Source organism: Amblyomma mixtum, chromosome 3 (assembly GCF_055824585.1).
Source record: "Amblyomma mixtum isolate Tamu chromosome 3, ASM5582458v1, whole genome shotgun sequence".
Classification (NCBI taxonomy): domain Eukaryota; kingdom Metazoa; phylum Arthropoda; class Arachnida; order Ixodida; family Ixodidae; genus Amblyomma; species Amblyomma mixtum.
In genome coordinates this window covers 235,034,276-235,062,025 of record NC_143014.1, presented here as the reverse complement: position 1 = coordinate 235,062,025, position 27,750 = coordinate 235,034,276, and the positions used below count along the sequence as shown (strand labels likewise).

Genomic DNA, 27,750 nt, shown 5'->3' with positions numbered 1-27,750 from the left:
TGCTTCTGTGTGAAACGTAGTTTGGATTTGTCGTTTTGGGATCGAGAACCTGTGTGCAAGGCACAGGTGCAGGAGATGCCTGCAATTTAGAACTCTCAATGCCGTATATGGCGCACTCCAGGGAACTTTATGAATTTGTAGCACACCTGCAATTCACCTCAGCTGTGACCCTGTGACTGACACTAAGGTTTCCAGAAATGAATTCAACCACGCAATGCACCACTGTCAAAGGAACACTGAAGACATATTGTAATCAAGTGAAGGGCAGTGTAGTCTGGCCTCCGAGATCTGTGCCGAAAGGAAACTGCACCGATCGATTACCGTGCTCCAAAAAGAAAGACTCCGGTTTATGGTTATGGTTTCTGGCGTTTAACGTCCCAAAGCGACTCGGGCTATGAGACGCCGCAGTGAAGGGCTCCGGAAATTTCGACCACCTGGGGTTCTTTAACGTGCACTGACATCGCACAGTACACGACCCTCTAGAATTCGCCTTCATTTTCACTGAAAACTGGGCTTTTATAACCTAGAAAACACTTTCAAAATTTACACCGGTGTTGCGATCACCAATCGATTCTGCAAGTAAACTGCGAAGTGTTGACAGTTTTTTGGCACGGATCCCAGAGGCCAGGACAGATGAAGTTGTCCTTGGTGCCCTTGACCCCTTTTTTATTAAGGGGAGACACTGGTCTTAAAACGAAAATTTTTATTATTAGAGATATTGTAATCAAATTTGGTGTGCATATGTATTTCTTCCTCCTGTTTTCAAAAATGTAATTAGTTTCAGCTTATCTCAATTAGTTCTCAACGTATAAGAAAATAACTGAAGCATAATTAGGTAATTTCTTACGGGTCATTAAGACACTTTCCCTCAATATTTTTTGGTTACGATTAAAATGTAGCCAAAGACCTGCCATGCGGAGCTACGCTATTTATATTGTTATTAAGGTACATCATCATATAAAAATGTTCAATTATGTCGATGCATCACAATTCTGGAATATAATTAGCTGGTATTATTGTCTGCAAAATTTGGTGTGTTCAACTTAGCCACATAAAAATAGCATAGCTCCACAGTTCAATTCTTTCTGAATTCAACGGTGTAAAATTTATTAAGGGGGGACACGGGTCTTTCGGGCCGAAAAATGCCGAAAAAATCGGTTTTCTGAAAATGTTATTTTCGAAATCAGCAGCTATCTATCTACCTATCTGTTAAATTTCTCACCTCTAAGTCCAGTATTTTGGTCATAATACCAATTTATATAATCCGTGTCGCCATAATCTGAGCTGAAATCTGCGCCGAAACGGCAGTTTTCCGCGATGCGTAGCGTCCGTTCCATGCGCGGCACCGTAGACATCTTGGTTGCATTTGAAAGAGCCGCCTTTTGCCTTCAATTTCCCGCCAGTGCTGCTTCTTTTCGCCCGTTGGTTGGCGAGAAAATACCAAAAAAAAAAGGTGGCACTCGAAATCCTATTGGCTGTCGCGGCGCACGTGACACCTGGTCGTTATCCGATTGGCGGAGCTGGCTGGCAGCGTCTGCTCGGCGCGCCCGAGCCGCGGGGAGACGCGTCTTTTGTGCCTGACCGTGCAGTACACGAAACGCGCTACGATGCCTGGTTCCGCTCGCAAGGTGCATTCAAAGCAAAAATTTGGTGCCAAGAAAAGGAAGAAGTCGCTCATCGATAACTTCAAGAGGCGCCATGCTCCAACTGTGCGCGCCGACAGTGACGAGACTCCTGCGCCGAGCGATCGAGTCGGCGAGGCTGCGCAGCTAGGCCTAAGTCGCTCCGAAGCACGGGAAGCCGCTAGCGGCAGCGCCCGCATCCGCCGCGATACAGTGATGCTCGAGCCGTCAGATTTGCTTGAAAGGAATATGAAAACTAAAAAAAAACTCCAGGAACTCGCCTCAACTCCAGCGACGAAGAGGAAGTCTGCTTGTTTCCGCGACGACAGCTCGGCGGACTGTCCGCGCGACGAGGCAAGCTTCACGATCGTTTGCCTCGAATCGCTCAACAGTGCGATGCAACAAGTGAAGTGTAAAACGTGCGGCTGCGACGACGTTAGCTTCGCAAAAGGTGAGCGGGAATACGGCCTCGCCGTTAAACTTCTTCTTCAGTGCGCAAACTGCGGGGACACATCGTCTACATGGAGTTCGCCGCGGGTATGTGGCAGTCAGAAAGCCAATCCTTTCGTCGTGAATGTGCTCACTGCGCGTGCAATGCAGAGCACTGGGAACCAGCAGACAGCTCTGAATGACATTTTCTCGTCACTCAACATATCCCATCGCGGTCTTCACACTAAAACGTGGCAAGGCTACGTGAAGAAAAAGTTGACGCCTGCAGCAGCCCGTGCGGCCAAAGAAGTGACAGAAGAGAGTGCGCGGTCAGTTCGACAACTTTATAATGAACTCGACTTTGGAAACGCCGGCAATATCGCAGTGTCATACGACGGTACTTGGATGACACGCGGCCACACATCCCACATAGGTGTGGGCACCGTCATCGAACTTTTTACAGGACTCGTGCTTGATTACGTTGTGTTGTGCAACTTCTGTGCCGGCTGCGAGCGAGGTCCGAAAGAAGATGACCCATCTTACCAGTCCTGGAGGGCTGGGCACCTATGCCAAAAAAACACCGAAAAAAAGGCTGGAGAGATGGAGGTTGAGGCAGCTGTTATACTTTTTGAAAGGTCTTTGGAGAAGTATGGGCTTCGCTATACGACAATGCTTTCAGATGGTGACAGTCGGGCCTTTCTAGCAGTGCAAGAGGCTGATGTGTATGGATACATCAAAGTGCAGAAGGAAGACTGTATCAACCACGTACAGAAACGTATGGGAACAGCCCTGCGTACTTTGTTGTCTAAGCACAAAGGTACCGAGAACCTTGGAGGCAAGGGGAAATTGACAGGCAACCTGATCACAAAACTAAGTTCCTATTATGCCTGGGCTTTGAAATCTCATAATGGAGATGTGGAAGCAACTCAGAAGGCTGTGATGGCCACCTACCATCACATTACCTCTACTGATGAGGTACCAAACCACAGCCTCTGCCCATTGGGACTGGACTCTTGGTGCCGACACAATGCGGCAGCAGCCCGAGGGGAACCTGCTCCAAAGCACCGCTACAATATCCCACCTCATGTTTCTAAAGCTCTGCTCCCTGTTTATGAGCGGCTGTCGGAAAGGAAGCTGTTGGAGCGGTGCCATAGGGGTAAAACCCAAAACAGTAACGAGAGCCTTCATTCCCTAATATGGGCCTTGGCACCCAAGGAGCGCCACGCATCAAAGTTTACTGTTGAAGCTGCCGTGGCAGAGGCAGTGATGCGGTTTAATGCAGGCAGCGAAAAAACGTCTGCAGCGATATTAAAGGAGCTAGGCCTCAATACGAACGCAAGGGGCACAAAAAGAATGGCCGAGAAGGACCAGCGCCGAGAGCAAAAATGTGCTCGAAAACATTCCATTGCTGAGAATGTTCAAGGAGTCCTCAGGAAGCGGCACCTGGACAGTAGGAAGCAGAAGGACTACATCCCTGGAGGCTACTAGCCATTTCCTGTTGTAAAAATCTCACTGCACCTGCCAATATTTATTAAACTGTCTCTTGCTTGTTTATTGCACTTTTCTCAAAATGCATATTGTCGACTACTAGCAGTCTTGCGGCCTTGATATCTCAGCAACCAGGTCACATAGAACTGAAATTTTTTTTGCAATGGAAAGCCTAATGTATGCTGTGTGAAATGTTGGGAGCAGATTTCTTCATTTTAACCTTAAAAATTAATTGTTTTGATTAATTTACTGTTAAGTGGTACACACATTTTGTATGATGAAGTTCAGAAGGCTGTAAAAAGATTAATAATTGACATATCAAAAAACTGCTCTCAACATTTCACAATTCACTCTTCTGGCTATCTAACCATGCCTTGCAATCAATTTTTGATGAAGCCATTATTTTGTCATTTGGGCCTCAAACAATGGACATTAATTGTTAATTATCTGGAAATCTAATTGGCCTAAAGTAAAAAGAAATGCATATTTGAAATCAGCATAAAAAATTAAGCAAGTCTGTGCATTCTCATTAAAATCTGTCAAAAAACAAAGAAAATAGCTTTAAGACCAGTGTCCCCCCTTAAGCTTGGACCACAAAAACAGAATGAAAAGTTCCGTAAGGCTAGTGACATTGGCAAGAAGCGCGAAGCTGAGAAAATCGCATTTAAAGTTTTGACACTGACTACAGGAAATTTTGTGGGGAATCTTCAACAACGTATTTTATTTAGATGTTCCCTATCTGTTTTCCTACAAAACAAAACAAAAAGTGTCTTATTCCATCCGAGGAAACATTATTAAAAAAGAATGTCGAAGGTGAAAGTGTGATGAAGTTGTAAAAAAAATGATTTCTCACGAAGTTATCAGTACATTTTTTTACTGACAATGGAGTGCAGGGCTAGGGTGTTGAGCTCTAAAGGCAATATTTGGAATCCTGAAAACTGTTTTCTGAGGGACCTAGAGGTCTGGAGCCAAAGAGATCCGAGCCCCCACCATGGCAAGCAGTTGGATGGTCCTGAAAAGGACCGTTCTTCTACTCTGTCTTTGAGAAAAACCGCCTGGATGTTAGGCAGCACGCTGCCCTGTGCCGCTGGAGAACGTCTCCATAGCAGTCCAGGACTGTAATCTTTAGTTGCTCCCGTTTTGTGCCGCCTTGTGAGCTTCTCGTATTAGTGCTCTTTAGATGAGGTCCATTAGCCTTGCGCAAACGCAGGGCGCCTTCCTCAAAGTCAACTTCCTGCGCCGCAGGTCCCGCACTTAGCTTGCGCTAAAAAGTTGTTTAAAACTTTCATGTCCACAATCACGAACTCAGCACCAGCATCACCGGTCTGGCACTCCGCGCTGAGGCCAAGGATTGGATTGGAAAACGTTTGTTGTCAGCACTGAGCCCTAGTGGGCATTATACTAGGTGGCTTCGAGCCCATGGCTCTTGGCGACCTTGTGAGCCCACTCAGTGGCCCGGACTTGCGTCAACGGGTCTGAGCTGGCCAGTATAGCCTCCCACCGCTCTAGAGAAGGGACTGGTAGTAGGTCCACCGGTGGCGGCGCCTTTTTGCAGCTCCATAAAATGTGGTCATATCCGGCTATCTCGCCGCATTGTTTGCAAGTAGCGTTGTATTGTGTTGGATACATGTGTGCTAGTCTTGACGGGCTAAAGAAGCCTCGCGTCTGGAGCCGACGCCACGTTACCTCCTGGCTTTTGTCGAGCTTTTTGTCTGGTGGCGGATAGATCCTCCTTTCCAGTTTAAACTGATTGGTGTATTCGTGAAATGATATGAATGCATCTCTCGTGAAATTTGGGGACTCAACCCGGCTCACTGCTCGGCTGACATAACCTCGAGCTATACTGTGAACCAACTCGTTTCCCCTGTTCCCCGAGTGTGCCGGACCCATATTAGTTCCACCTCTCTTTGGTCCCAGTCTTTATGTCTTAAGATTCGTTCTGCCTCCTGGGAGATCATACCCCACGCAAAATTGCTGATAGCCACCTTGGAGTCGCTAATTATGGTGACTGCTTTGGTGCTGGCCATTGCCATGGCGATAGCCGCCTCCTCCGCTGTCCCTGAGTTTTTTGTTTTGACCGAACTGGCCGTTAATGTTTGACCCGAGTCGTTCACAGCCACGACCACAAAGGAGTCGCCTCCTTCGTATTCCGCCGCGTCTACATAGGTTGTGTATTCTGAGCCTTCGAGCTTGGCTTCAAGGGCCTTTGCTCTGGCTCTCCTCCTGCCTTCGTGAAAAGCAGGGTGCATGTTTTTTGGAAGTGGTTTAATAGTGAGTAATTTTCTAACTTCAATCTGTAATTTTGCCTCCGCGTTTCTTTCCGGAATTCTATCATGTAATCCTAGGTTGCTCACGATCTTTCTCCCCGGGGGTGAGGTCGCAAGCCTCCTTAATTGCGCAAATACAGTAGCCGACGGGTAATTCGGACTCCAATAATTCGGACTTGTAGGAAATTTCGGACTTCAGTGAGGCACCGTCAGTCACCCCATAGAAGCGCATACATATTCGCGACGGATATTTCGGACTTTAAAAGTCCGAAAGTTCGATTTTTCGGACTAATTTCAGTCGCCTGCAGGCCAAAATCTGCCATCTTATCGGCTTTTCGCCGGCACAACAGGCGCCATCTTGGATTGAGGTGGATTGGTTCTGCAGTTGGATTGGCTTGACATGGTTTCGGTGCCCCATTTTTGCCAGTAGAGGTCCCTGCAATTTCTGCCACTTCGAGGTGGCAGTCGGATTGTCATCGCCGTCAACCTGCTTTTGTTGCCAACGCTGACGCGGGTAGCTATCCCTTTGTGCTTTGTCTCATACGTTCGCCATTCGCCGTGTTGTCACACGAGTTTCTCCGACCGCGTCAACCGAGTGGCGCGCCGTCAATCCTTTGGCCGTTTTGTGATTGCGTCCGGCGGTTCCTTGCGTCCGGCGGTTCCACCGCTCTGAATGAAAAGTGCCTCATTTTTGCGTGTTTGAAGAGCGGTGTTTGACGACGTAGAAGACTGCAACGATTCTGAGGATTTGACTGCAGACTGTGGCGAAGACCTCATCGTTGACCTTCGCGGGAACGGAATGGACATTCCAACGGGCTCCACGTTCCGCGAGTTTGTTGAAGTGGACGACGGCCTCGATATGTGTGCGGACCTCACGGACGACGAACTTGTACGCCAGGTTCTTCAACCTGAAGACGAGTCGGACTCCGACGACGACTCGGGCGGCCTACCACAGCCATCGCTTGCACAAATTACGAACGCTGTGAACTTGCTGTCCAGCGTGTACAGCGAAACGACAACTTTGGCGCAAATACAAGCGCAAATCGTCGCCAGCAAAAGAAATTTGCCGCAAGGTAAAATCAGCGACTTTTTTAAGCCGATTTCCTCTGAATAAAGTGATTTTTTGTGCTTCACGGATTTTTCGGACTGTTCGATTATTCGGACCATTTTTCGGGTCCCTTCAAGTCCGAAAAAACGGTCGGCGACTGTATATGTGCCTCGCATAGTTCCGTGGTGGTGTTGTAGATCACCAGTTTAAGAAGTCTTTCCGTAGGAGTGCAGTGGGGCAGCCCCAATGCTGCTTTATATGCCTGCCTTATGATCCCATCTATTTTGTTCTGTTCCACCAGCCCTAGCTTGAGGTAGGGAACGGCGTAAACTATTCTGCTTATCACGAAAGCCTGAACCATTCGGCAGAGATCTTTCTCTTTGACTCCCCGTCTTTTGTTAGCTATTCGCCTTATGAGCCTGGTTGTCATGTTAATTGTGGACTTAAGCCTGTTTATTGTCTCTGTGTTCTTTCTATTGTCCTGTATTATAAGTCCTACGACCCTGATTTTGTCAACTCTGGCTACCGGAGTCTCATTTACCAGTACGTGAATGTCTCCTGCGTTGGTATCGTGTTTGCTAGCCCCCTGGATCACCAGAAGTTCGGATTTGCTTGGCGAGCATTTTAGTCTTGCCCATTCCGAGTAATCCTGGACAATATCGATCGCGTGTTGGAGATTTTGTTCTATTTCACCATCGTTTTCCTGAGGCCAAGAAGTTCAAACTTGCGCTGCGTCGCTGACTTTTCCGACAGAGCGGACTTCGTGCGCACCGATCGCTCAACAAGCTGCGCCTGCTGCACCGCTCTCTCGCACCACCGCTCCCACAACAGTCAAGAGAAGTGAACGGACACTGCTATACAGGCCGTGGTGACAAGGAGGCCCACAACGGAGGGGAGTGCCAGAACATACCTCGCCAGATGGGAGCGGGTCGGGAGAGGACAGCACGGCTCTGTAGAATCAGAGGTCCGCCCTGTACCGGCAGGCATAGACTTTGCCAAACTCAGGCCTATGCACTGACAGTTGGTGCCCTGCAAATATTAATAGAAAGAAAAACAAGGGCAGATGATTTAGTGTGGTTAGCTTAAAATGAGAATTAGGTGCACTGCCACTTTGGTCTTCGCTTCGGCTTCAGTTCGAGGTTCGGTTTGCAAGGTCAAGCAGGGTCCAGATAAATATCTGGCAAAACTGGACCTGAGCTCCCACAACAGTCAAGAGAAGTGAACGGACACTGCTATAAAGGCCGTGCACTGCCAAGAGCCTCTAGCAGCTCGTGAACTTTCCCACAAGACAATACGGTGGCAGCGTTTCCACACTTTACCTGATATTCTCAAACTCTGATAGGGTGGTGGGATCCATCTTCCCATGCCCAGTATTAGTGACCATGATGCTGTACTGGCACAAATTTCCTGCTGGCGCTGGTCACCGATTGAAGCCTTGCCGCGTAAAGTGCTCTTTTTTGGGAAAGGTAATTACGGTAATTATGACTTTTCAAAGCCGACTCTGCCATGGCAACCGGGTCGAAAAATTTCCCGCATGGTTTGCATTTCGCTCGGTGTGGACTGGTTGCACCCGGTGCCACCCAGTCTTTGCAAAAGCCGTGGCTCGGCCATGCACTTTGAAATTTATACTTCTCAGGCATTCTTTCGCATTGCAGAACTGCTGCATTCACTTGTTTGTGCGAATTCTTTACATCTGGTCAACCGCCAATGAAGCCGTGGCTCGGCCATGCACTTTGAAATTTATACTTCTCAGGCACTCTTTCGCATTGCAGAACTGCTGCATTCACTTGTTTGTGCGAGTTCTTTACATCTGGTCAACCGCCAATGCACGTGGAACACAAAACAAGCCGAATGGACGGTGATGGCAATACGGCTGCCCCTTTTTGACCAGCCGTTACACCACCTCAATGCGGCCAGCCACAACGCGCATTTACCAAAGTTGAGAAATTTTCCAGAATTTTTTTTTTTAACATCAAGTTCAAGCATACATGCCTAGAACATAAAGAATTGTCTATTTTGCACGAGTTTTGCGAGCTTTTTTAGCGTAAATCGCGATTTCCATCTCTGGAACAAAAGTTTACAAGCAAGTACTTTCAAGGGCCTTGAATATCGAGTTTTTAAAATCAAGGGTTTTTAAGGGCTTCAGGGACCTGTGTGCACCCTCAAAATTTAAGGCTCAAGGGGGGAAGCTGGTCTTAGAAAAAAAAAAATTTGTTAAGTCACAATAATGGAACCTTCAAGAAGCGCCTATTTTTGCGTGCTGATTCCAAATAAGTAACTTAAGGGGGACACTGGTCTTGAAAAGAAAATTTTATTAATTTAGTCATAGTTGTGAAATTTTCAGGGCACATGTATTTTTGTGCGCTGATTCTAGATATGTCATTGAATTTCATGTAAAACAATTCCTTGAGCACTTATGCACTTTTTATGCAAGTATTTTGCGGAGAGTTTTGAAGAAAATGTGCTGCAAGAAACTCGCTGAAATGTATGCCATTGGGTTCTCTTGACACCAAGGAATACAATAAGGGTAAAATTATCATCCTGGCTATCATAGAACTTGAGTAATAGGGTACTGAAGCTGCCACTTCACACACAGAAATACACATTTTCCTTCTCATTTCTGAAGCGACACCTTCAAAACTCTATAACTTAAGTTCTATGATAGGCAGAAAGACAATTTCACCCTTACTGTATTCCTTGGTGTCAAGAGAACCCAATGGCATACATTTCAGCGAGTTTCCCGCAGCAAATTTTCTTCAAAACTCTCCGCAAAATACTAGCATAAAGATTGCATAAGTGCCCAAGGAATTGTTTTACATGAAATTAAATGACATATTTAGAATCAGCACACAAAAATACATATGCCCTGAAGATTTCGTAACTGTGACTTCATTAATAAAAATTTTTTTTTCAAGACCAGTGTCCCCCCTTAATTTTATGTAAAACAAGTTCCCGTGCACTTATAATATATGTTATGTGTCTTTTTGCCAACAGCTTTCAATAAATTTTGCTGCAGTAAACTTGCTAAGGCGCAAGCCATTGGCTCGTGTTGACATCAAGCTATGCAGTAAGGGTAAAATTAATATCCTGCCTATCATAGAAGTTGAGTTACAAGGTTTTGAATTTGCCACTTTACAAACGGGAAGAAACTCATGATTTTGATATCCTATAACTCGCCTTCTATAAGGGGCAGCATGATAACTTTACCCTTATTACATAACTTGATGTAAAAAGAAACCAATCTCATACAATCTAACAAGTTCCCTGCAGGAGAACTTCTTTCATACCCTTGGCATAAGTTGGACGTATTGCATATTAAATTACGTATTTGGAATCAGCATGCAAAGTTGCATGTTCCCTTAAGGGGAGACGCGGGTCGAAAAATCGGGATTATTTTGAAATTTTTCAATTTTCTGTTTTCGCTTGTTTTATCATCTTTGAACATCCTGCTTTCATGCAGCAAAATATGAAGGCATGATTTGTACGAAAAGTTAATCAAAAACGCGTCTAAATGAGTCGCGGTGACCGAAAAAATCGCGCGTGCTGCTCAATTTTGGCCATCTTTGAGCTGCCGCCGATCAGCGCTGTTGCGCCGGCCGCCATTGCAACCACTTGTAAAAAGTAGTCTAAGCCTTCTTATTTCGACAGGCACAGCAGTCAGTTTCGTATTTTAGCGGGAAAATATGAAGAAAACGTTTTTCCCCCGTGTCTTCCGAACGCTCCTGATGTCACGTGACGCGAACCCGAGGCCGCCATTGGTTATCGCCGTGTAGTGTAGCCACCCCTGCAGTTTCGTATCCGCTCGCGTTGCATCGCCTCGCATGGCTATTCAGCGTTTCTGATATTATCGGAAGTTTTTCCATGATGGACTGCGTGCCCATACAAGAGTAAGCGCAAAGAGAAGCGAAGGTGAGCCACAAACGCGGCGGACGCTGCAGGCCCCCTACGCCAGCGGAACAGCAGCACCACGCTGTTCAGCACTGCCAAGTCAAGCACGTCTGATTTTATCAGTGACGCTTCCCACTTCGTGAGCGTGTCGAAGAAGTTGGCAGCGTTCCAAGATGACGAGATAGGGAGAGCAGAACCCGTGCAAGCGTCCTTATCTGCGAAGTTGAAGCGCTGATCCGACTCGTTAGCGACTCGTTAGCGGTGCCATGTGCGGGAGGGACGTGCGGGAAGTGCGAACTCGCGGTGATCGAGGTTGAAAACAAGCGGAAAGCCTCGCTTCTCTCCTGGAGCCCAGGTGTACTACCAATGCAGCATGCCGGGCAGCAGCAATTTCTGCTGTGTATACGTCGCGACGTGCTGATGCTGACAGCCGTGAAGGCAGCGACGCGGAGCGGTACAGTGAAGCCCCCGCGATAGTTTCGCTATCAATGTGAAAGCGGTGGTCGCTGCCCGTTCGATAGGTGTGGGACACCGACACGATCAGCTGTCGAGGTTTTGTGGCGTTCTTAGCATGTTGAACATGTTGAACTACATTACTACCAAGTTTCATGTGGTTTGATTGAGAATTTTGGCATCGAACATATAAACAAACTTTCAATTCAGGTTTTCTCAAATTGGTGTTTTTGGTGTTTTTGCTAATTTTTAAAGTTTGTGCACACAATTTTTTCCTCTTACACTTCTTGGATCACAATGAAATTTTGCACAGATGTTCCTTAGGGTGCATAGAGTGTGGAAATCTTGTTTATGTAATTAGTCTCACCATATTTTTACTAGATTATCATACCAACAGACTGAAGTACAAAAGAAAATGACACCCTAATTTTCATAAATTTTTTGGCTGAGAAAGATGCAGACAAAAATAATTCCACCTAGATTTCAACATTCTGTGGCTTGTAATGAACAGCCCAGGGTGTTTTAAAATGCTCTGTCATGATGATTACTAAGAAAAATTGTGTGCACAAAAAAGGAGTTAATTATACATTTCATAGAGCATAAAAACTGAACTACTGTAGATATCATAAAACTGATCACATATTTCATAACAGAAGATCACTTTCTAATGAGGGAGTAATTACTCATTGGCATCCACCCAAGCGCAGCCATACGGCTACAAAGGAAAGCTATACAGCTTTCTCAGAAACTTCGTAGTTAAAGAAAAATTCGTCCTGGTCCGGGGTTCGAACCCGGAACCACCGCCACACCGGAGCAGTCACTCTACCAATTGAGCTAACCGGGACGGCAAGCTTATGGTAGGGCGAGAGCGAATTGATCAGTAACTCGAAGTGGGAAAAGTGTTGGTCAAATGTTTAGGAGAATCCCCCAAGGTGGAGTAGATTTATAATAAGGGAGTAATTACTCATTGGCATCCACCCAAGCGCAGCCATACGGCTACAAAGGAAAGATCACTTTCTACAAGCTCTGCAAATTTCAGCCCCCTAACTTCATAATTAAAAAAAAAGTTGTTTCGGTTGTGACTTCATTAATAAAATTTAATCCGATTGCTTCTGGAAACTTAACAGCGAACACCACAACAGTAAAGATTATGTTTTTTAAAGCTATTGTGGCACACAGAGGTCACATGTCTATGTAAAGAACATACAAATACATGCACAAAGCACACAGAGGTCACATGCCTATGTAAATAACAGACAAACACATGCACAAATGCATGCACAAATGAATGCGTGAACAGGACGCCTGCACTACTCACAGTCCCTGGCTCACATATTTATGATCTCCGCAACCAGAGTCTTTCCCAGGAGCACATCACTGAGTATGTCAGCAACACCGTCACAGTCTGCATACCCAACAATCCCGGCAAGTTGGCACGGCTTTGCCTGCAAGCAACAAAGAGAGCATGGCAGAATGTCAAACCTTTTTACCACCACCCACGTCAGCCCAGAATCCCTCTATCACACAAAGGTCGGCCTCTCAGAGCTAGCCCATAGAGCACGTCGTTTAAAGGGGCTGCGAAACACTGCCTGGGGGAATACCGGCTATACTTCAGGTGGGTTCTTTATGTCACAATGATGCTGACTTAAAAAGAATTACAGGAATCGATGCACAGGAACGGGAGTTATTCAGTGAAGAAATTTCAAAATACAAGCAAACAAAACGCTGCCCTCAACTCGATTTTGGCGGGGCTTCCCACTCCTATTTCGCTCTCCCAATGACGGCACGTGGCGCAACCAATCAAAACAGCCAGCCAGAGCACGTCGCGGAAGTTTGTACTCCATGGTTGCCTGCTCTCTGTGAGACTGGCAGCGTTGTTTCCGTGCCAGAGCGCCCCTGGTGGTGTATTTTTATTTTACTTGCCTTGCAGGGCTTTTATCTAGGACAAAAAAATTGTCTTTGTTGATATAATATAAAACGCAGACAGGTGACAAAATGTTTCTCTATTTATTCACACAATTTGCAGTATATTTACTGTTTGTCCGGTCATCAAGCTCGCACCAGGTGATGTCATATCCGCTGCTAAAAACCCGCCACTGTGTGGCGACACCATCAGAGCCATGAAGTTGTTTTTGGGGGGACATTAAAATATTAAAAAACGGAATATACGCGGTGTTACCGACGCTAATAGCACCATTATAACTCACTGTATGCAATCAACAGGCAAAACAGTTAACTAAGATTGTGTTTCTGGGCCCCTTTAAGAAGATAGACAGTAAATTCCGAACACACAATGCAGTTGGTCTCTTATTCCTTTTATCAGCAATAGCCACACCAGAGATGTTTGACCGCCGGATGCTCTAACTCTAGTTAAACATCGTAACTGAAAATTCGACGGCAAGTAAAACACGAAAGGGTGTCAAGTAAATAAAGCTTGTTACATGGCAGGCGTTCTGAATCTTTCTTGGCCTTGGGGAACCCCAACGTCTTCCTGGCTTCCAACCCTATCTGTTTAAAATGCGCAGAGCTGCATGGCCCGTCAACAAACGCCCAAATTCAATGACTGGCTGTACACTGCAACAGTTTACTATGAGCAATTTCGAAACAGTCAGCCCCGAAATAAAGTTGGTGAAGGAAAGACAGGGTTGAGGTATGCATGTATACGAGTGCTAGGGGAACCCAAAAAGCCCTCCAAGGGCAGAACCAAAGGCTTTCCCAGCAACCCAGTCTGATGCATGCAACACACCTGATGCTTTGGTCCTGCGAACTGCAAAAGGTTTGAAAAGGCTCTTGTAAATTGCAACCTTGCAACATTCGAACATATTTTCGGTCCCCTTTGAGCATGACTCGCCGAGGAAGACACTGTCACCACGTGCATTACCCTCACGGGGCAAAGGTAGCGTCCAACTGCATCCGGGCTCGTAGTGTAAGAAAGCCTGTGATGCCCTCGTCAACGAAATAGCACTCGACCTGCAAGCCCAGATGAGCGGAATGTCAACCAGTCCAATACTCATTTAAGCGCTGCCTTGTTTAAGCTCGTTCGTTCGGTTCAATCTCAGAGCAGTTCACGTCCTACTTCCAGCTTTAATAGATAGCTCAAATATTGACTGTGAAAATGTGTGGTCCCGAGTTAGTCTGCATGATGCCACACATATTGCGTTTGGAGTATTCTATCGTAGCCCTAGCTGTAGCAGTCCAGATAAGTTTTATTTCCCTCTCTCGTGCCCTCCTAAGGCAGACGACCGATCATATACTTGGCGGTGATTTTAATATGCCTTCCGTGCGTTGGGTGCACAGGTCCCCCATTTTGTCCTTTCGCTGCACCCTCACAAATGAATTTAGTGATATGATCACTGCCAAGAGCCTCTAGCAGCTTGTGAACTTTCCCACAAGACAATACGGTGGCAGCGTTTCCACACTTTACCTGATATTCTCAAACTCTGATAGGCTGGTGGGATCCATCTTCCCATGCCCAGTATTAGAGACAATGATGCTGGACTGGCACAAATTTCCCGCTGGCGCTGGTCACCGATTGAAGCCTTGCCACGTAAAGTGCTCTTTTTTGGGAAAGGTAATTACGGTAATTATGACTTTTCAAAGCTGACTCTGCCATGGCAACCAGGTCGAAAAATTTCCCGCATGGTTTGCATTTCGCTCAGTGTGGACTGGTTGCACCCGCTGCCACCCAGTTTTTGCAAAAGCCGTGGCTCGGCCATGCACTTTGAAATTTATACTTCTCAGGCATTCTTTCGCATTGCAGACCTGCTGCATTCACTTGTTTGTGCGAATTCTTTACATCTGGTCAACCGCCAATGCACGTGGAACACAAAACAAGCCGAATGGACGGTGATGGCAATACGGCTGCCCCTTTTTGACCAGCCGTTACACCACCTCAATGTGGCCAGCCACAATGCACATCCACCAAACAAGAAATTTCCAAGAATTTTTTTTTGAACATCAAGTTGAAGTATACATGCCGAGAAAATAAAGAATTATAAAGAATTATAAAGAATTTTGCACCACTTTTGCAAGCTTTTTTAGCGCAAATCGCGATTTCCATCTTTGGAACAAAAGTTTTCAACCAAGTACTTTCAAGGATTTAAAAAAAAGTACTTTCAAGGGCCTTGAAAATCGAGTTTTTAAAATCAAGGGTTTTCAAGGGTTTCAGGGACCTGTGTGCACCCTCAAAATTTAAGGCTCAAGGGGGGAAGCTGGTCTTAGAAAAAAAAATTTGTTAAGCAACAATAATGGAATCTTCAAGAAGCACCTATTTTTGCGTGCTGATTCCAAATAAGTAATTTAATTTTATGTAAAACAAGTTCCCGCACACTTATAATATATGTTATGTAACTTTTTGCTAACAGCTTTCAATAAATTTTGCTGCAGTAAACTTGCTAAGGCGCAAGCCATTGGCTTTTCTTGACATCAAGCTATGCAGTAAGGCTAAAATTAATATCCTGCCTATCATAGAAGTTGAGTTACAAAGTTTTGAATTTGCCACTTTACAAACGCGAAGAAACTCGTGATTTCAATATCCTATAACTCACCTTCTATAAGGGGCAGGATGATAACTTTACCCTTATTACATAGCTTGATGTAAAAAGAAACCAATGTCATACAATCTAACAAGTTCCCTGCAGGAGAACTTCTTTCATACCCTTGGCATAAGTTAGCTGACGTATTGCATATTAAACTACGTATTTGGAATCAGCATGCAAAGTTGCACGTTCCCTTAAGATTTCATAGTTGTGACTTCATTAATAAAAATTAATCCGATTGCTTCTGGAAACTTAACAGCGAACACCACAACAGTAAAGATTATTTTTTTTAAAGCTATTGTGGCACACAGAGGTCACATGTCTATGTAAAGAACATACAAACACATGCACAAAGCACACAGAGGTCACATGCCTATGTAAATAACAGACAAACACATGCACAAATGCATGCGCAAATGAATGCGTGAACAGGAAGCCTGCACTACCCACAGTCCCTGGCTCACATATTTATGATCTCTGCCACCAGAGTCTTTCCCAGGAGCACATCACTGAGTATGTCAGCAACACCGTCACAGTCTGCATACCCAACAATCCCGGCAAGTCGGCATGGCTTTGCCTGCAAGCAACAAAGAGAACATGGCAGAATGTCAAACCTTTTCTCACCACCACCCACGCCAGCACAAAATCCCTCTCTCACACAAAGGTCGGCCTCTCAGAGCTAGCCCATAGAGCACGTCGTTTAAGAAGACAGACAGCAAATTCCGAACACACAATGCAGTTGGTCTCTTATTCCTTTTAGCAGCAATAGCCACACCAGAGATGTTTGACCGCCAGATGCTCTAACTCTAGTTAAACATCGTAGCTGAAAATTCGACGGCAAGTAAAACACGAAAGGGTGTCACGTAAATAAAGCTTGTTACATGCGAGGCGTTCTGAATCTTTTTTGGCCTTGGGGAACCTGAATTTCTTCCTGGCTTCCATCCCTATCTGTTTAACATGCACAGAGCTGCATGGCCCGTCAACAAACGCCCAAATTCAATAACTGGCTGTACACTGCAAGAGTTTACTATGAGCAATTTCGAAACAGTCAGCCCCGAAATACAGTTGGTGAAGGAAAGACAGGGTTGAGGTATGCATGTATACGAGTGCTGGGGGAACCCAAAAAGCCCTCCAAGGGCAGAACCAAAGGCTTTCCCAGCAACCCAGTCTGATGCATGCAATACACCTGATGCTTTGGTCCTGCGAACTGCAAAAGGTTTGAAAAGGCTCTTGTAAATTGCAACCTTGCAACATTCGAACATATTTTCGGTCCCCTTTGAGCATGACTCGCCGAGGGAGACACTGTCACCACGTGCATTACCCTCCCCTGATAAGGAAGCGGGGCAAAGGTAGCGTCCAACTGCAACAGGGCTCGTAGTGTAAGAAAGCCTGTGATGCCCTCGTCAACGAAATAGCACTCGACCTGCAAGCCCAGATGAGCGGAATGTCAACCAGTCCAATACTCGTTTAAGCGCTGCCCTGTTTAAGAAAAACACCATGACCACATTTTTCACTCACGACAAGCCAGCTATGGAAAAAGAAAAACAGTAAAGGATGTCTTGTAGAGCAGGAAAATGGCGCTCGAGTGAACATCATTTTCAAATAATTTTTTCAGCTAAACTAAGAAACCTCGCATTGAAATGCTCCAGTATGTTCAATGACTATCGCTCCAGTGAATTTCCTTCGAAAGCAGTGAAGTGCTGCTTCCAGGAAGGAATGAAACGGTCTTGTAGACTTACAGCAATTTTCATCTCCAACATGGGATGCCATGCCTGCTTTGTGCTAGTAAGGCCAACACAGCTGGCTTGTAAACTGAGCGCCACCAGTGAGCACGAGCAAATGATGATGGGAACAAGAAACATGAACAAAAAGGGAAGCAGGTTTTAGAAATTTTATTAATGAAGTCACAATTCTGAAATCTTCAGGGAGCACTTTTTTTCTTTGTGCAGATCATAAATTCAGTTGAACCTCTTTACAACGGACAAATAGCAAGGGTCAGTCTTATGTACTGACGTGCTCCTACACTAACACCGGCGCCAAGCGGTACTTTTATAATTGAAGGCTATGAGCCTGTTGCCCAAGCCTATCAGCAGCAAAAATAGCTGCCTTCTTTTTTTTTTTTGTCGTCTCGACGCATGGCGCTCGTGTGAACAGTTCAACTTCCAACTGCACTGCAGCCGCATGCACATAAGCTGGCAAGCTTCCTGCACAAATTTGCTGCAGGAAAGTAGTAAGCGCTCGGTAACTAGAAATAGCAAAACCAGGGAAATATTTCAACAAATGGTGCTCAGGGGTAAGGAACGGAAATTTCAGTGTACTGATCAAGAATTAAAATTTAAGCCTTCTCTACCATTTTACTGCAGAGCAGTCTTCGTAACACAAAGCAAGCCCTTAATTATAACAAAAGGAACCCCGATGTAGTGGCACGGCACCATATGAAACGCAGCCAACGAAGAACACACCTGATTTGGGCTCTAAATCAAATTGTTCAGGCGCCTGCAGCCGCAATCTTGAGCAAGAGAGAGATGGGGAGGGGGGCCTTTCTTCAGCACATCTTTAAGGAACAACAGAGAAGAGCAGCCAAGCCGCCCAAGAGAAGCTCTCTCACCCTCTGTCCTTCTTCGTGGAGAGCAACAGCCTGCGCTCGCAGCCAACGCCCCTCGTACAATGTGGCGCATAGCTTCCCCTCGCCAACCTCGACGCTGCCCCGGACGGCTGCTGTTCCCGCAGGGCCATTGTAGAAGGCAGCCATGTCTTCCAGAAGCCGGCTGTACTGCGCCTGTCCAACAACAGCAGATTAACACAATGCACATTCTCTTTGTGACACCGAATGGCTGTCTGTTGACCTTTGAGAGGCAAAACACTGCAATGCCAGTGGCGACTCCCGCGCATCATGTGTAAACACGCTACACAACTCTTTCTCAAGCACACTGCAAGATGCAAGCTTGGGGTAAAAATAGCACACTTTCACATGACGAGAAAGCAGGCCTGAAGGCCAAACTGCACCTTCGGTACCTAGCAACCCGGACCACCACCCAGTCCTTTACATTTATCGTAAAATAAAGCCCGTAGCAACCCTTTTCGGCAGTGTTACGTACAGTTCAGATCAACATCAACTACAGAGAGAACTCCAAATTACACTTACGTCGTAGTCGATGAACCTGAAGAACACGTTGTCAGTACTTGTGACACAGGTCACGAACACATCGACATAGTCGGCGATTGGGCCCGGCTCCCCTGTACAGCTGCTTGCAGAGCTGCTGCTGCGGTCGCTCGGCACACTGTGACCATTCTGCAGAAATTTTCAGAGGTATGAAGTCATCTTGCTCCCGTGGAGCACAGGGAGCATGCACCTAATGGTAGACCGCCCTGCATGGTGACTCCCATTAAACTACAGCAAATGCACTTCACGTTGACACCATCGGCAAATACATACAAAAGCAACTGGCCTATCTTTGCTCTAACAAAGCCATTAAAACATGCACACAGGCACCAAGCCGGCATCACCGATGTGCGGTGATGTCTTCAGTGATGTGCGCATTCTGGGCAAAAGCAATGACACTACTGCTAGGGAGTTGATAGAAGCATTTTTTATCAAAAAGAAAGGAGACTTGTGCATAAGCGACACATCAGTTGTATTGTATAACTGTGAAAAGAAATTCCTGGAGAGCACCTTATCATGTCGTTCTTGAGCTTTAGGTGACCCTCCTGTGCATGTGATGACAAGCTGTATAAGTACGCTTCATGGATGCAATAAAATCAGTTGGAAGTTGGCGCTTCATCCTGTTACCTTCATATATGTCTCGTCTGTCTTTGCACCTAAAAACTATTTAATTATTAATGGCAGTAATCTGGTTTTGCACTGTAAAGAGTGTGGTTGTGTGCAATTTTTGGATAACTAAAGCCCTTGCTCGTTTGGCAAACTGTAGCAGGTCTAACAAAACCAAAAGGTCAGGTCAAGCAAAGAACAGAATTCATGAAATAAATTTTTGCTACCTGCCTGCTGCACCCATACAAGAAAGCGTGAAGTGAAGGGAAAACACTGTCAGCTGTGAAGAGTGCTTTCCAAAACTCTATAAGTTCAGCAGGCCAGGAGGTTCTCTGAAAACCACTGTTGAACAACTTCTACCTAAAAACAAATGTACAGGGTGAATTCATCGGAAACACCAGCTGTGCACACTGCAATGGCTTACGAAAAAATTCAAGGAGGCCTGCCTGCCAAGGGGCTACTTCCATACATCGTCAAACGGCCAGCACACGTACAGAGCAGTACCACCGAGTAGGTTTCCTCAGTGCTGTAGCTATCAACCATCGTGAAACAAATGCTTGACAGGTCCAACAAGTCTATGCAGTAATGCATCCGGATTTTCACAGTTCCCTCAACTCCATTATTTTTTCTCTAAGTTCACAACCAACTGCAGACCTAAGGCAAAACACAACACTTCCATAATATTGTTACGGGGATGTTACGGCGGTAAGTCTGTGTTGGCGGCTGCTCTGAGATGGCCAGCACTCAGCTCAGACACCGAGGGCCCAGCTACCAACGGTCAACGTCGTCGTCGTTCAGCGCACCGCCACTTCTTCGTTCACGGTCCATCGGTAACACTATCCCCCTCGGCTGAAGGCAACGTCCCGGTGCGTGTTAGGCGTGCGATGTCGATGGTGGGTGATAGGGCTTGAGGCGAGCTACATGAACGACTTCGGACTTCAGTGGAGCGGACGTCGACTTTGGGTGCAGCGGCGTGATCTCATAGGTTACGTCGGTCACTGCCCGTAATACACGATAAGGACCTGTGTAGCGCGGCAGAAGTTTTTCACATAACCCCACACGACGGGATGGGAGCCACAGCAAGACGAGAGATCCGGCAGGGTAGCGCACATCACGGTGCAGGCCATCGTAGCGGTGTTTTTGAGCCTCTTGGGAGGCGGAGAGCTTGTGACGAGCAACCTGGCGGGCGGCGTCTGCTCGGGCGATAGCGTCATGCGCATATGTAGTGACAGGGCCGGCTGTGGGCAGCAGAGTGTCGAAGGGCAGTAAGGGGTCTCGTCCAAAGAGAAGATAGAAGGGCGAGTAACCAGCGGTATCATGGCGCGAAGAGTTGTAGGCGAAGGTGACAAAAGGCAAGCTTATGTCCCAGTCCCGGTGGTCGTCGGATACGTACATGGCGAGCATGTCTGTAAGCGTGCGGTTGAGACGCTCCGTTAGGCCGTTCGTCTGAGGATGATAAGCAGTGGTGAACTTGTGACGAACGGAGCACGAACGAAGGATTTCGTCAACAACTCGGGAGAGGAAGCAGCGGCCACGGTCGGTAAGGAGTTGACGGGGAGCGCCATGGTGTAATATGACGTCGTGCAGAAGGAAGTCAGCGACGTCAGTGGCGCAGCTGGTTGGAATGGCGCGAGTGATCACGTACCGCGTGGCATAATCGGTGGCGACGGCAATCCACTTGTTCCCCGAGGAGGACTCCGGGAAGGGCCCAAGTAAATCTAGCCCAACACGAGAAAACGGGTCGGTTGGGATGGGAATCGGCTGCAGGTGTCCAGACGGCAGGACAGCGGGCTTCTTTCGGCGCTGACAGACGTCGCAAGCGGCAACGTAGCGTTGGACGGAGCGGTACAGACCAGGCCAGAAGAAACGCCGGCGCACGCGGTCGTACGTACGGGAGACACCAAGATGACCAGCCGTAGGTGCGTCATGCAGTTGTTGGAGGATAGTGGAACGTAGGTGTCGGGGAACAACGAGCAAGTGCTCAGCGCCATCAGGTCGCATGTTGCGGCGGTACAGCGTGTTCCCGTCGAGCAAAAACCGGGCCAGAGAAGTGTCGCGCCGGTCGGTGCTGACGCGGTCGATGAGAGAGGTGAGGGCGGGATCCAAGCGCTGTTCGTCGGCAATGTGGGAGAGGTCGGAGATGGAGAGGACACAGGCATCCGACTCACAGTCTGTAGAAGGAGGATCGACGGGATAGCGTGACAGGCAGTCTGCATCTTGATGAAGGCGACCGGACTTGTGAACCACGGAAAAGGTGTATTCTTGCAATCGCAATGCCCACCGGCCAAGACGGCCAGTAGGGTCCTTGAGAGAGGACAGCCAGCACAGGGCGTGGTGGTCGGTGATAACAGTGAATGGGCGGCCAAACAAGTATGTGCGGAATTTTCCAATGGCCCAAACAAGAGCCAGGCACTCGCGTTCTGTGATGGAGTAATTCTTCTCGGCGGAAGAAAGAAGACGGCTGGCGTACGCAATCACGCAGTGCTGGCCGCGTTGTCGCTGAGCAAGGATGGCGCCAATTCCGTGACCACTGGCATCAGTGCGAAGTTCAGTCGGGGCAGACGGGTTGAAATGGGCCAATACAGGAGGGTTAGTGAGGACGGCGATAAGGCTGGAGAATGCAGTAGCCTGCTCTGGTCCCCAGGAAAAAGGAACGCCTTTCTGCAACAGATTGGAGAGGGCGAGCGACGGCTGCGAAGTTCGGGACGAACCGGCGAAAGTAGGAACAGAGACCGATGAAGCTGCGGACATCGCTGGGCGAGCGGGGACAGGGAAAAGCACTGACGGCACGAACTTTATCAGGGTCAGGTTGTATGCCACTCGCATTCACCAAATGGCCGAGGACTTTGAGTTCGCGGCGGCCGAAAGTACATTTTTTTGAGTTGAGTTGAAGACCTGCGCGGCGGAAAAGTGCCAAGATGGACGAAAGGCGAAGCAGGTGGGTTTCAAAAGAGGGCGAGAAAACAATTACATCATCTAAGTAACAAAGACAGGTCGTCCACTTGAAGCCCCGGAGTAACGAATCCATCATCCGTTCAAATGTGGCAGGGGCGTTACAAAGGCCGAAGGGCATGACCTTAAATTGGTAAAGGCCATCAGGGGTGACGAAAGCTGTTTTCTCGCGGTCTCTTGCGTCAACAGAGATTTGCCAATACCCGCTACGAAGGTCGATGGAAGAAAAGTAGCGGGCACCATGTAAACAGTCCAGGGCATCATCTATGCGCGGAAGGGGATAGACGTCTTTCTTCGTGACCTTGTTGAGATGACGATAGTCGAGGCAAAACCGCCAAGTTTGGTCTTTCTTTTTCACGAGCACGACAGGAGATGCCCAAGGGCTGTTTGAAGGCTCAATGATATCGTTGGCCAACATCTTGTCCACCTCCCGCTGGATGACCTGGCGCTCTGGTAGCGACACACGATAAGGCCTCCGGTGTATAGGTCTTGCATCGCCGGTGTCAATGCGGTGAGTCACTACCGATGTTTGACCCAGAGGAGCAGAAGCGAAGTCAAAAATGTCGGTGTAGGACACCAAAAGGTTGTGAAGAGCCTGTGCATGCTCGGGGCTCAGGTCAGAAGAAATCATCGCAGAAATGGATTGCGGAACGTTGGACGGGATGTCGGGCGCTTGAGAGACAGTAGAAGGCGGTCCAGGTGAGAGAGCAGTGACGGTACAGTCGGTGAGAGAAGACAAAGTAGCAAGCGATATGCCTGCAGGAAGAACTTGTGCTGACAAGCTGAAGTTGAGGACAGGGAGGTAGGTGCTATTCTTGGTGACGCTCACGATAAGGTGCGGAAGAACAACATTGCGAGAGAGAACGACATCGGCGAGTGGGCAGGCAAGATAATCCCCATCAGGAACCGCAGGAAATGGTGACATAGGCAGATAAACGGCAGAGTCGGGGGGCAGGCGAGCGTACTCGGTGGAGCGAAGGCGGGGCGTGGAGCTTGAGGGTGTGTCGGCTGAGCTGAGAGGCAGGTCCAATCGTAGAAGGCCACTGGAGCAGTCGATAAGGGCAGAGTGAGCGGTTAGAAAGTCTAGACCAAGGATCACATTGTGAGGGCAGTGTTCGAGGACAGTGAACAAAACTGGGACGTTATGACCGGCAAGAGTGACGCGGGCAGTGCACAAGCCAGTGACGGCAGCAGTGCTGCCATCGGCAACGCGAACGGTGGGCGAAGCGGCAGGGGTCTGAACTTTTTTGAGGCAACGGCAAAAGGATGAGCTAAGAACCGAGACTTGGGCACCAGTGTCAATGAGGGCAGAAACAGGAACACCGTCCACAAAAACGTCGAGCAGATTACAGGGCGAAGGCTGGGTCAGTAGAGGATTTTCAGGTCGGGGCACCAATGCAGCATCACCTCCGGGAGCTGCACTGGCTAGTTTCCCGCGAAGCGGCCTGCAGAGGACGGTGAGTAACTGCGGTGCGGAAGAGGTGAGCGGGAACGGTGGGCTGTCGGAGAGGGAGAGCGGCTAGTTCTGCGAGGAGGCGGTGTGGACTCGGCGCTGGGAGGGTCATTCCGAGGCGTGAAGCGACGGGGTCCATAGTCATAACGACGGTCGACGTAGGGCAAAGGTCGGGGAGGTGCGGACCAACGGCTGAGGCAGTGGCGAGAGATGTGGCCTACGCGCGAGCACGTAAAGCAGATCGGCCGGTCGTCAGGAGTACGCCACTCATCGGGATTGCGATACCTTGTGTAACTTGGGACGAAGGTGTTGCGGGCCGTAGCAGAAGCGACCACGGGAGAGATGGGGCTCGCACTCCGTGGTTCGACGGGACGATGGCTGGAGGGCATGCCCAAGTTGGCGACCTCCTGGCGGACGACAGCTTGAATAAGGGATATTGTGGCCAGGGTGTTGTCCGACAAGGGCGCGTTGGGCGTAACAGGAGCCAGGGCCTCCAGTTCACGGCGCACGATGCGAGTCACGTTGTCGGGGTTTGAAGGCTGCCTCAGTGTCGGCAGATCCTCGCACGTGGAACTGGCAGCGGTGTTAGGCAGGCGATCAAAGCGGTGTGCAATGCGCCGGTGCTTGGCCTGCTCGAAGCGTCGACACACCTGCAGAACGGAGTCAACCGTAGAGCAGTCCCGGCATAGAAGAAGGTGGAAGGCATCGTCGGCAATGCCTTTAAGAATGTGGCCTACCTTATCGTCCTCGGTCATGTTGGGATCGACCTTTCGGCACAGTGCCAAGACGTCTTGAATGTATGTAATATATGATTCGGTGGCCGTTTGGGCGCGAGCTGAAAGTTCTTTTTTGGCAGCAAGCTGACGGCCAACTGGTTTCCCAAACAGGTCGCGGAGCTTCTGCTTGCAGGCATCCCACGTGGCAATCTCTTCTTCGTGGGTTTCGAACCACACGCGTGCGGTGCCGGCAAGATAAAATATCACATTGGCCAGCATCAGCGTGGCGTCCCACCTGTTGTGCTGGCTAACACGCTCATAGAGCGAGAGCCAGTCCTCGACATCCACGCCATCTGTACCGCAGAATGTGCCCGGGTCGCGAGGGTGGGCTACGACGACAGTTGGCGTGGCAGGCGCAGACGGAGGGGCCGGGTCGGTAGTCATCTCGCCCGTTCGGCCCGTTGCCTCGTCGGGTCGTCGGCATGTCGGCTCGAACCCGCGACCTCCACCAAAAGATGTTACGGGGATGTTACGGCGGTAAGTCTGTGTTGGCGGCTGCTCTGAGATGGCCAGCACTCAGCTCAGACACCGAGGGCCCAGCTACCAACGGTCAACGTCGTCGTCGTTCAGCGCACCGCCACTTCTTCGTTCACGGTCCATCGGTAACAATATTCAGCAACAAGGCATATACGCCTGCAAACAGCAAATGAAATAGCTCAGGGTAGCCCTGCTCAAATAAACAGAAATCAGGTAATCATAGTTAACTGACAAAGTACTATTCCATATTTTCATCAAGACCTGGAACAAAACAAGCCATCGACAATATATTATGCATGCAGTCACTGAATTTCATGCAACCAATACAATTTACGCCACATGATTACTTGTAAATTCCGGGGTTTAACGTCCAGAAGCGATATATGGGCAACGAGGGTCGCTATAGTGGAGGGCTCCGGATTAATTTGGACGACTAGGGGTTCTCTAACGTGCCCTTACTTAAGACAGCACACAGGAGTCTTTGTATTTCGACTTTAACGACGTGCGCCGCCGCGGACGGCGTCAGCTTGCGAACGGCAAACGAACGCACAGCCACACAGCCATTACGACGGGTTTCAAGATCACTTCATGATAATGGGCACTGCACATTCTATTCCGCCATTATAATCATAACCAACGACTTCTTTACACGAGTGTCACTGGCAGTCATCAAATTAAGTTCAATACGAACATTCGCAAGGACAGAACAGAGTTGTTTGCAACAATAAAATTCCTATCGGTATGTAATCGAGCACACTTCAATATGTAGAAAAAATTCGCGCCTTTTCTACCCGTGTGTAAACAAAGCGTGGTCGCTTTGAAGCTATGTCACAAATGATGACACTTGATTTTTTTATGGTTCCAATTTATGGACGACTTTCTTAAGAAAGCAGCTCATTGAGGATGCTGCAAGAACAACATAGCGGTACCCACTGAACGAGAACTCAAACGCTTGGAAACGCCCTGTTTTCGTACATCGAACGTTACACTTTAGTATGAAAACACTGGCTGAGACAGCTTTGTGATTTGCAAACCAAAGGAGGAACGCACAGCCGACGGTTGAATGAGGCGCATTGGCAACTTAGCCGCAGTAAGGTTGACGCTTTCAACACACGAGAGAATTGGAAGGCGACTTACTTTTGCTGAAAACGAGGTGCACCTTTCAGCGCAGTCCTGGTAGTAAAAGACATCGCGGGAAAACTGCAAACAGCAGCGTGAAATGAAGCGCCTACAAGCCATAGAGTTTCTATTACCTAGAGGGAAAGCTGGCAGCGTGTTTTTTTTTCTCAGCGCAAGCCCAGCCAGGCCACTGCTCATTGGCTCGCTGAACTGTGCACGTCACTTCCGCTCCGATTAGTACGCAAGCATTAAAAGTAAATGGCTGTTCTAAAGAACTATCTACGGAAACGTTTCATATGCATGTAAAATATAATGGATCTTTGAGAAACTAGATTTGAACGTTTAGTTTGGTCACGTGACAAGACTGCAATCACGTGACATGACGTCACTTTTGTCAACAGTCAAAATGGCCGCTTTAAAGGTCGTCGCGGCTGGTCGCGGTGTCTTCGGGCAGTTGTAAGCAAGTGATTCCAAGACCAGTGCAAGCCGCCTAGTTGGATCCAGGATACTTGCCCCTGAATGGTTAAAGTGCGCCGATTCCAAGGTGCTATGTAAGCCGCGCGGTTGGATGCTAGATATGCGTATTGCATTGGTTTTCAAACCGACGTAGTACCTATGCGGTGGCGATGTCACGAAGCGTTTGCGGCCGTGTTGCACGCGTTTCTAATTCCTGTGAGGATCACCACGGACAGCGACGATCAACAGCTGCTCACCTTAGAGAAAGGAGGCTGCTCATGGTGAATTTCCTGTGCGTGCATAAGCTACACAGCACAGTGACAGTGTCCGAGAAGTGAAAGTGGTTGCGGTCGGAGCTAGTGCTTCTCCGCCGAGGCAGAGAAATACGCACGTGCGAAGGCTCACTACGCACGCAGTGTTTTCCGAATGCTGAAATGAACTTGGCGTTGTGCAGCTAATCGTACTGGTTTCAGTGATCGCGACCGAAGCGAGCGTTGTTATACGCATCTCTTTTGCAATGACTGTCAGCAGGGAGGAAGCCTGTTTACATATTACAGTGATAACTACTGTGCACTGCTAGGGAAACGCTCGTCCCATCCTGTCTCTTCTCTCCTGATCGTCCTTTTTGCGCCTTCCCTTCGCCAGTATTTTTTTTCTATCAAAAATGCAAAACCACTGCTGTGTGCTATTTTGAATCGCTCACTAATAATTTAAAATATATAACCTTGCTATTTGAAAAATGTGATTTTGTAATTATGACGGTTGTTAGCAGCTTGTACTGCAGCCTGGCTTGTTCCACTCAGTGTGTTCGGCCCGATAGAGGATTCGTGTGCACAGTGTGCAAGTTAGCCTGAATGCAACTACTGTGCGCATATATTTATTTATTTGGAACACTGCCAGCCTCTGGCTAAAACTTTTGCAGAGGGGCATTACATGTATCATAGTAAAGGATAGCATTTCTAAAAGCGGCTGTGCAAACGACATATTTATACGCCGTGATTTTGCTTAAAATAGA

General features: G+C 47.9%; 2 protein-coding genes across 13 annotated transcripts in view; one reads left to right on the top strand and one right to left on the bottom strand.

Moving 5' to 3' along the window:
• The window catches only part of LOC149354059 (uncharacterized), a 66,643-nt gene extending 38,900 nt beyond the window's left edge, over window positions 1-27,743 (bottom strand). For 4 of the 12 annotated variants that reach the window (XM_089583024.1, XM_089583022.1, XM_089583023.1 and 1 more), the window contains exons 1-7: window positions 26,298-27,731; window positions 24,645-25,316; window positions 18,879-19,025; window positions 18,342-18,512; window positions 16,198-16,310; window positions 12,514-12,640; window positions 7,765-7,883 (exon numbers count right to left, since the gene is read on the bottom strand). In XM_089583024.1, coding sequence (XP_089439150.1) covers window positions 12,532-12,640; window positions 16,198-16,310; window positions 18,342-18,512; window positions 18,879-19,025; window positions 24,645-25,067 — 963 coding nt within the window. In that variant the 5' untranslated portion in view covers window positions 25,068-25,316; window positions 26,298-27,731 and the 3' untranslated portion in view covers window positions 7,765-7,883; window positions 12,514-12,531. Of the gene's footprint in view, window positions 1-7,764; window positions 7,884-12,513; window positions 12,641-16,197; window positions 16,311-18,341; window positions 18,513-18,878; window positions 19,026-23,858; window positions 25,317-26,297 lie in introns of those variants that run through there. The other 8 variants (XM_089583027.1, XM_089583028.1, XM_089583030.1 and 5 more) reach the window with 7 other exon arrangements.
• Window positions 1,121-4,118, top strand: LOC149354060 (uncharacterized). The gene has a single exon (XM_089583018.1). The coding sequence runs from the start codon at window positions 1,608-1,610 to the stop codon at window positions 3,537-3,539; it is 1,932 nt and encodes a 643-aa protein (XP_089439144.1). The 5' UTR covers window positions 1,121-1,607; the 3' UTR covers window positions 3,540-4,118.
• Window positions 27,744-27,750: the final 7 nt, after the last annotated feature.

Excerpts from the sequence above, each read along its gene's own strand:
- LOC149354060 (XM_089583018.1), top strand. The coding sequence starts at position 1,608 with ATGCCTGGTTCCGCTCGCAAGGTGCATTCAAAGCAAAAATTTGGTGCC.